At 40.2% G+C, this 10141-nt stretch overlaps 1 protein-coding gene across 1 annotated transcript in view; it reads right to left on the reverse strand.

Moving 5' to 3' along the window:
• Nucleotides 1-197: 197 nt before the first annotated feature.
• Nucleotides 198-10141, reverse strand: part of LOC115022579 (vasoactive intestinal polypeptide receptor 1-like) — a 22958-nt gene continuing 13014 nt past the window's right edge. The window contains exons 5-13 of the mRNA XM_029453614.1: nt 10026-10123; nt 9806-9938; nt 8650-8803; nt 5818-5878; nt 5596-5665; nt 5019-5113; nt 2464-2593; nt 1786-1827; nt 198-1573 (exon numbers count right to left, since the gene is read on the reverse strand). Of these exons, the coding sequence (XP_029309474.1) occupies nt 1427-1573; nt 1786-1827; nt 2464-2593; nt 5019-5113; nt 5596-5665; nt 5818-5878; nt 8650-8803; nt 9806-9938; nt 10026-10123 (930 nt within the window). The 3' untranslated portion in view covers nt 198-1426. The remainder of the gene's footprint in view (nt 1574-1785; nt 1828-2463; nt 2594-5018; nt 5114-5595; nt 5666-5817; nt 5879-8649; nt 8804-9805; nt 9939-10025; nt 10124-10141) is intronic.

A 10141-nucleotide genomic window follows, 5' to 3' on the forward strand; every position in this document is an offset into this window, starting at 1 on the left:
TTGCTTAAAACCAATGAATATTTAAGTAAGTGTACCACAGACCAATTTGCTGTTCTCTTCCCTCATTTTCATCCATATCAAGGTTCATATAAACATTTATGAAACTTAAATGAATGAATGAAATTCACAGTAATTAATATTTAATTAGTAATTAATATAGTCAAACACAAAAACAGTGACTACTTCTCAAACCACGTTTAATTGTTCTGCTGAGCTTTTCCCTACACCGACCCTCACCGGACCCAAAAGAGCAACAATGGAAATACAGTATATTTAATGTAAAATGAAGTGCAACATTAATAAATCATATCGTGTACTCACAAAGTGCTCAAGTGAACAGTACAGTGATTTAATCATGGGCTATAAAACTATATATAAAAAAGGGATGCCCCAATCTGACTTTTTCTCCACCAATATTGAAAACAATGAGCAACACAGTGTATTTGCAAATACAGATATAACTTGAATTATAATTATACATAATTACCAGTCACAATGTGTAACTTAAGATACTCTCACCGTGTCAGTAGAAATGCTTCGTATAGTTATAAGTGCCATTTTACCGTGTAAACGCCTGGCTCACTGTTTCGTGTTAATTTTGTATCTCCTGCAGTGCAACAAATGAGCCAGAGATTAGGATTACTACATCTGGCAACGGCATAAAAAAATGACAGGTAAAGAAAAAAAAAAAAATCTCATTAATATTCACAAATACTGTGTTTCAAAGATGGCTCATCGAAGCAGACAACTCCTCCAAATAAGAAGTATTTTAAGACGTGACGTACCTAATATATGGCAGTTTCACACACACGCACACACACGCACACACACCCTTAAATACATGTGCTCAGGTGCCTCTGAAGCGAAATCCTGCACAAAAATCAATTTGCACATTTGCTCTGTATCAGTCCTCAACATATTTTCCGCCTGCACCGCAATAGCGTATATATATTATTCAGTGCGGCACACGACCATTTGAGAAGTCAAACTCATTTTGCGTTATTTAGCCACATTCAAACATCTATAGTTTCCACAGCTGTCTCAACATTTGTTCATATTTGTACTCCTCATCCTCCTGCACGCTCCCGGGCCAGCTCTGTCTCTACTGCGGTCCTTCCACAGTGTCCTAATGACATCCTAACAAATCAAGCACCAGCGTTCCTTTACTTTTTACTATTCTTTGGTTGCAACCATCATAGACACTTTTCTGAAACTCAGAAATGTGTGTTGTCATGGTCGTAGCTGCTGTCGACACTGATTTAATGCATCCTGACGCAACATTTCCTCAATCACTCATTAGTGTTCATTACGCTCCTCTCACAGAGGGGTTGTTGAATTAATGTCATCAGCCGGTAGAGGACTGCCTCTGATAGTTTGCTTGACATTCTCACAACAACTTGTTTCTCGTGGATGGTCTCTTTAGGAATCATACTGAAGAGATGTTGCCGCTAGAAGGAGGCCGCCCGAGCCCCCTGTGAGCTCGAACTGAGATCTGCGTAATACTTCGCTTGGCTGGGGTGAGATGATTTTGATTGTGACACTTCCTCAGCCATCTCCGCAGCTCTGTCTGGACCTGCAGACAAACACGTGTGTGCAAAGCTGTATTGAAGGCAGAAATAGTCTTTGGTTTTGTTGTATGTATGTGTAAAATGTACAATTTCCCCGAGTGTCAGATAATGTAGCAGCACAAACTTGTAGAAATATGCAACAAACTTTTTTGTCTCTGTTCTTTGATAAATGTTTGGAGGACTTTTGCGTCACACAAACGTCATGACATTCACTTACCTCTCCATTCATGAAACAGTAAAGCAGTGCCACCACAAAACCCTGCAACACAAGAGACATGGGGACTGTTTTAAATACCACTCTTATATACACATTTCACTTAAATGACTACAGTAGGTGCAGAGTGTAGCTATAGTCAGCCTTTCAAGGTGTACATTTCTCAGATGATGCAATGTTGGAAACGTTTGGTCAGATTTTAAGCTTTGACAAAAACCTTTCAGGCCGTAAGATGTTTCAAAATTTACTCCAAGTGACAAATAAGAAGAAAGTATAACTATTTTCCCTTTGTGTTACATTTTACCGATTTATTTTTTGTTTAATCTTTTACGTGCTTCAATTTTAAATGGTATGTCTAGCAAATTAAAATCCCCTTTTAGTCAATATGCAATGACCTTTCTCTTATACAACTTATTTTCTTTTTACTTTTGATGATTGCCTGTCATTTTTCTACATCAAATCTTTACTAAAGGCATAACAATGCCCCTAAATTAAAGGCAAAGTGTTAAAGATTATACAAAAGGAAATGTTGGCACGTCACAGTAGGACATTGCATGGCTTACTGGGACATTTGAATAGAACAGAAACAACGTTACTGTTATCAGTAACACCGGCGCTTTCCCAATAAGTCAAAGCATCTGCTGTCTGCTGACTTTTGGTTCCCTCTCTATGGTTTTATACCTGAAAGGATCCCAGGCCCAGCTCAATGTAAAGTCTGGCTGCCACTCCAGTGTTCTCGGGTAGGAAGGCGAATAATGTGTAGTGCATCCCAAACAGAGGAATGAGAAACAGGGTGGATTTAGCCAACCTCCTGAGGGAAACAACACAGGAAGGAAAGAAAGACATCAGTCCAGGTAATGTAAAGGCACAACCTCAGGCTTATCCCTGGAAAAGACCCTGAAAACACATTTTCTCAATCAGTTTCGTTCTCTGAGCGATGGGTCCTTCACGAACACATAATCTTCTGGCTGTTTCACATGAGAGATTTCTGTCATTTTAATCTTTGCTCTTGTGGGTGAGGCTCATTTAGAAAAAAGGTTATGTCACATACTCAGGATGTAACAACTTGGAATCAAAATGTGATGACATTTCCTGAACAATGTCAATCAAATGGTGTATCGATGAACTAGTGATCAATATTAAATGACTATGTTACTTTGATTGTTGCTTATTAATATTAACTGTTAAAGATAAAACCTAAACATTTAAAGCTTCAAAGTGAGATGCAACATCTCAACAACACAGATCAGAATATGTAGTAAAGAATGGCTTTTCAGCTTTTTGAAATATTCACCTTTATCAGTGTCAATCTAATCAGTGTTTTGGTTTTAAATGCCAGAATCTATTATTCCGCCAAGTTTCATGAAAGGTAGAGCGGATATCAAATTGTAATGAAACAAACTGACCTTTTACAACAACACCGTCATCAGTGGAATAGATTAAAATGTCAAAAATACAAAACCCTGATGCATTGTGCTCAAATCAGATCAGGGATGTCTGAATATCATGTAAATGTTGTTGTTTAATTATGGTGACATTACGTTACTGCACCAACGTGCTGCAAGTCAATGATTTGGAACAGTAAACTCCATCTCTGCGCCGCATCCCACAAAAATCACTACTAACACTTATCAGTACTCCTTATTCTCCTATTGTTTTTCACAGGTTTATTTTTCATGTCTCAGAAGCTGTCCCGAGGACGTGAAAATCGTCATCTGAATCTAAATAACAAAAATATCTTTCTTATCAGAAAGAACATCAACTGCTTAAAGATTTAAGATTGTTTCTTTCTTTTTTTAAGTCGGATTATTTCCAGGGCCTATAATAGGATTGTGTTTGTCTTTTGTCACACCTGGGATTTGAGCCTTTTGTGTTCATGTCACAGATCCGTCCGAATCAGATTGAAGTTTGTAAGACAGAGATGAAGCTTTCGAAAGCCTGAAAAGATTAATTGAACTGGTGGAACCATCCTGTCGCACGACAACGGAGAAGACATCTATTTCTGGTATCCGGTGCTATTTTTATGAGCTGCTCTCATTGTAAATTAATTCAGCTGCGCTGGAATCTGAACCAACCAAATGTCAAAAGGAAAGAAGGATTCACTCAGGTAAAAAACAAAAGGATCTCTGGGCTCCAACAGTAGATTCATTGACGCAGCGCTTTCGCTCTTAAACTGTCAAGAAGACTTTGTTATCTCTTTTTATCAAAGGATTTCATAAATGCACTCTCCTTTTCCTCCTCCAACTTTTCAAAGAAGCTGCCATCCATTTCCGACATATCAGTTTCCCACTCAGCAGTTTTACCTAAGCACTGAACAATTGCTCCATAGCACTTACAAGACTTAACTTAGTCTCCAAATGTATTGTATGGAGAAGGATAAGGTCTGCATCATTTACTCTAATGGAGGTCTCATGTGACTGAAGGCTTGGCTTGGAATCAAATACTTCCATTGGACCATACCTCCATATTTGATGATGTTTGACCTTCTTGCAGCTCAGTATCGTGTAGTTAGTGTGGTGATCTATGCTAACATCCAGCATGTTCACAATTAGGATGTGTAAGCATCATAATTATAACTAAAACACAAGGTACACCTGAATGTACTGCTCCAAGACTCCGGTGCTGGTCTACCGTGCTGTGAATGGATCGGGCTCTTCCTACATCCAGGCCATGGTTAAACCGTACACTCCAGCTCGCTCACTTCGTTCTGCATCGGCCAATCGGCTCGCTACTCCCTCACTGAGAGTGGGACCCAGATTCCCCTCAAATAAAACCAGCCAGTTTGCTCTCCTGGCTATAACATTTTAAAAATGGTGGAACGAGCTCCTCATTGATATCAGGTCAGCAGAAAGTCTTCACACTATCTGATGGATTGCTCATTGTTCATAATTTCTTAACAGGTCAAGTATTTTAATCCTCTTACTTCCTAAATACTTAAATGTAGATGTTACTTCCCAGGAGGCAGCCAATGTCATCAGGTAGCCTATATAAGGCAGCCACAAGCTGCAGCTGCCTTCTTCACCCTAAACTCTTCTTACCTTTCCATTGTGTTGAATCATTTACTTTACTGACATATAATATTTATATATCTGTGTGTTTGTTGAGCGGTGATAAGTTCTCCCAGCAGAATCCTTGTTGCCGCTCAGATTCTGTGAGAGAAGTTAAACTCCCACGTGTAAGAGTCTCTGAAGCAGCTCTGAAAGTGTGTCGTGTTGTGTTAATAAGTTGTGACTCACATAAAGTGTCCGGTGTCGTTGTTACCGGCCATCGCTGAAGATTTAAGCTTTTGGGCCAAGATCCGGATCACGTTGATAAAGATGACTATGTTGACCTGGTAGAGATACATGCAACGTATGCACAATTATCCAAATGACAAAATCCACACATACACAGTGAGGGGGGGGAAACAAAACAGTATTTTAATACAAAAACATCTATTTAAACCACTTTAAACTTTAATGCTGTATGTGTTAAATTGGTGAGATATTAGCAATTGAACGTTGGCTAAAGCCCTACCCCGACCAACGATTGTCCAATCTAATGGTGTCTCCTACAAAAGCACGTTGCGGTGTTTGACCCATACACCCCAGCATCCTTCCTACATGGACTTATACATTATCAACTAATCGTTATCCGAGAGAGCGTTACACTCACTTTCGGATTCATTAACTAAATACAAATAAAATCTGCCACCAACTATCAAGTGAAATGAATGATTCTTAGTTATACTATGAATTTGCATAGTAAATCACCCACTTTGATCATTGTCACAACCACAGAAGAAGAAATACAGTGTCACTGCTCTCTACTCACCAGCAGTGAGGCTGTTATTGGTCCTTTAATGATCCACCAAATACCAACATTGTCTGTGTCATCCCAGCAACTGCGATCAAAAATCGAAATTAGGTCACTCAAATCAAAGCACAAACACTAGAAGAATTTCTACTACTACTGTTTAACATGCAAAATGATCACAGCAGGGAAATAATGAGAAAATAAAAGCTTCTTGGCTGCATATCATGTGATAAATCCTACCCTCTGTCATCGTAAAAGAACTTGGTCAACACCCAAAGTATGAGAACCGTTGACGGCAGCCCTGCGACGTAAAAGCAGAGATTAATTATTAATACATTGTGTATGTGTCAGGTCAAATGAATGTGAACGACGCTCAAGCCCGACTCATGTGTACTGCATTTTTTATGAAAATGTTATTTGGCAAATAAAACATTATGTATTAAATGTTTCCGTCTCCCACTTGCATCTCAATGCCAGAAAAAGGAACAGACACAGGATAAAAAGCAGGAGGCAGGAGAGAAAGATAGTACGAACCAAAGAAAGAAGCCGATAAGAAACATCAGAGCCACTCTGGATACCAAGTGAGCACTGCATCAAACACACACGCTGGGCTCCTTGTCAGGTTGTAAAAACACAGATACGCAGGACAGACAAACTTCAGTCCACATTTTCCTTAAACAAGGGCAGAGTTTTGTTGGTTGGTTCGTATTGTTGAAGCGAGAATATGGCAATGTATTATCATAACCACTGATTTTACAATAAGCACACTGGGGTGCTATGTTCCCCGGCTCTATACAGCACATAACATTTAAAAAATATTGTCTCCAGCTCTGTGTTCGCTTAATATACAGGGACTTTTACTTGCTATATCTTGTACAAGGGAAGATAAGGCCTTGGGAAAATCCGTCCCTGACAACATACAACCGTTTGAAAAGTTTAATTAACCCTCCTATTGTGATTAGTTGTCTGTGTGTATACATGTGTGTCCGATTGTCGTTTTTTCGTCTATGTTTCCTGGTGTGGTCGCTCCTTCTGTGTTTATCCCTGCGTTGATCCTGGTGTTCCCTCGTGCCATCGTGCTAACCTGGTTTGTCCTGTTTTCTGTTGCCTTGGCCTGCTCCCTCACTTTTTTTGTATTGTACCAGTGTGTTGTGTTCGGCTTTTGTTTATTAAAGCTCGCTTTTTGTTTGCAACCTGCCTGTTGTGTGTACTGCGCTTAGGACACCTTCACTGCTGCACTAAACACAGCCTGTTAGACACTAGATTGTACTGTAACATTGTGGTAACCGGGCCGAAAATGATACAGACTGTGGAAGTTCACTAGAAGCACTTGAGAGTACAGGTAAATATACAGGATAAGGGAATGGGAAGACAATGGAAATGAGCAACACAGAAAGGAAAGCACTCAAAACATCCATGGAGAGCTCAGTGAAGCAAAAGATAAAGGAGAGAACAAGGGGGCAGCCGAGGAAACGCGAGCAAGCGCAACAGCAAGCGCTGCTCAGGAACAGCTATTGTGAACATAAATCGTTGCCAGGCTTTTGGGACTGAATTACTGTCTGGAAATAGATTTTCAACCACCCAAATGTGATTATATTGTGTAATAACGAGACAAAGATAACAGGACAATCTTTTTAGTGTCATTCAATGTTCTGAAATACAACGGCACCACAGGCTCAGGAATGACCAGCAGAATACCTCCCGACAGTCTGCAAGCGTCTATGATCAGCTTCACAAAGGACTCCTGTACTGGAACATGATGTGTTTTTGTTATTCATAAGGTTGAGTGTGCTGTCACAGCTAAACCAGACAACCAGATGCTCAAGTAACAAAGAAGTAAAGTAAAAAAGACTCTACAACTCTAGCTGTCTTTTTTATTTCAGTAATGCATTTCAGCGTTGTGCCTTCATCATGGTTTTTACAGTGTCAGGGAGCCAGGGGGGTTTAGCTCCTTCCAAAATAGACCAAGTCTAAAAAATAAAGACAAAGATAATTAACCTGTCAATAATGTGTGTAACATGATTGATCTGGTCATGTGCAGCGTGTATTTATGTATCATGGCTCCTGGGCTTAGTGATTGTGGAGTGGACCTTCTGCTAAGTCATTCAGTTTAGCAGCCTCTCATCATGTCTGCCCTGCATTAAAGCTGATATCTCTTCTGTCCATCATCATGCAGTGAAGACTAGAATAGATCAGATGTAGTGCTTTGTTATGACATTACTGAAACATTTCTCACCAAGTTTACATTTAGTCTTTTCTTTGTTTTATTTAGTATTTGGAGAGAGTGAGTCTCTCTCTATCTCTATCTCTCTCTCTCTCTCTCTCTCTCTCTCTGTCTATCTCTCTCTCTCTGTCGCTCTCTCTCTCTCTCTGTCGCTCTCCCTCTCCCTCTCTCTCTCTCTCTCTCTCTCTCTCTCTCTCTCTCTCTATCTCTCTATCTCTGTCTGTCTGTCTCTCTGTCTCTGTCTGTCTGTCTCTCTCTGTCTCTGTCTCTCTCTGTCTCTGTGTGTCTCTCTCTTTCTCTCTCCCTCTCTCTCTCTCTCTCTGTCTATCTCTCTCTCTCTGTCGCTCTCTCTCTCTCTGTCGCTCTCCCTCTCCCTCTCTCTCTGTCTTTGTCTCTCTCTCTGTCTGTCTCTGTCTCTCTCTCTCTTTGTCTCTCTCTGTCTGTCTCTGTCTCTCTCTCTCTCTTTGTCTATCTCTCTCTGTCTGTCTCTGTCTCTCTCTCTGTGTCTGTCTCTGTCTCTCTCTCTCTCTGTCTGTCTCTGTCTCTCTCTCTCTCTCTCTGTCTCTCTCTCTGATCTGACCGGATACCACGTTGAAAACAAACTGCCATATACACTCTGCAAGACCTCTGGTTCTTTGTCAGTTATCCAATGAGAGCTAGACACATGCAGCCTCAAAAGGACACGGCACCTCTAACACAGAAACTTCAAAATAATAGTACACAACAAAGGTAGTGGAGTACATTTTTATATATATGTGTGTGATTGCATGAATCTAATCATCATTTGATTGTTAATCTGTCATGGGCTTGCACATCCTCGGACGACCGACTGAGTCATCTTTACTCACCCCAGCCAATCAGGATGTACCACCAGAAGTATTTCCTCTGAGAGACGAAAGTCAGGGCCAGCAGGGTTTGCAGATACATGCCCTCCACCAGCAACCAGAAGTAATTGGCCAGTATGCTGAACTGGAAGAAAGCCACGGCCGACTTGCACGCTGTCTAGAGAGGACACAGTGAAAGAAAGTTAGTACTGGATGTTTCATTATTTAACTCCAGGCCATAAAGTCAAGTATTACAGTAGTTTCAACTCGGTCTGCAAAGGCATTCATAATATCCTGTAATCATATCATATCCTTTTCATATTCCATTATTATATTATGAATGCATGATTCACTATGACACTTAAAGCATTTAGTGAGCATACAAGTGGTGGCAAGAATAATTAATTATTGTTAAGACAAACGCAGAAAGCTGATACTTTGATGATATCAATGAACATAAAACAGTATCGAAGAAAACCTAGATTATTATCTCACTGCAGCTTTTAGAGGTTGTATACTTTATTTTATATACTACTTACTGTACTTGAAATAGCATTATACCTAGCTTTCTCAACTCAGCAGGTCCTGCTAATTGTAGCAATTGTGGCACAAATGTGGATGAAATATTTAGTACAAGAGCCCAAAATGTTTTGTAACAATTTGAAATTCTTTTGTACAAGTAGTACAAGTAACTCGACACTTTCTGTAGATGCACAAAAGGATTATTCTTCATGTATTGATTCACCAGAAGAGACATCCTGGTGAGGTCACTCAGTGGTTATGGACTGAGATGATGATGATCTGTGGTTTCACACAAAAAGCTTGTTTTCACTACATGCTAAATAATGTGTGTTTTGATTATGGATTCCCAATATTTGTGTGTTCAACGTCGTTAACACACACACGCTAACACAGTCCACTTACTGTAACACTCAGAACAATGCACAGTAGACAGGAATCATGGAAAGATCTAGTACCTTCCACCACAACTACTTTACTTTTGCTAAATTAATTCATCGATCTTGTCGACTAATGAAGAAATTCTTCTGAGAAACGACAGCTGCCATTCATCACGTGTCTTCCCCTATTTCACTCCTCTTTCCATTGTTAACTCGATCATACAGCAGATGTGGGAATCTGCTTTACGATGGAAACATTATAGACTAATCAGTGTGCTCACCGTGGACACAGAGCAGTGGTCCAGGGTCTCATCGGCAAACAGGACAGTGTCTTTAATGAAAACAGCGCTGGCTCTCAGGACGAAGGAGGAGAACAGGTTGATGTGGATGTAGTTTCTGGTGCAGCGGAACTTCCTGAAAGAAGTGCAAATACACATGTGCACAAATAGTACTATGTGTTTTAGTGTGTATCTTGGACAGTGTGTGCTTTTCTTGTGTTACCTGAAGGCTGTGAACACCACTATGGCTGTAATGAGGGAGATGAGTGAGGTGGCGTAGCCCACAGTGTAAACCCGCCTGAACGTAGAGAGGTAAGTCGTCTGCAGAGAGAGAAACAC

This window comes from Cottoperca gobio, chromosome 17 (genome assembly GCF_900634415.1).
Source record: "Cottoperca gobio chromosome 17, fCotGob3.1, whole genome shotgun sequence".
Lineage (NCBI taxonomy): Eukaryota > Metazoa > Chordata > Actinopteri > Perciformes > Bovichtidae > Cottoperca > Cottoperca gobio.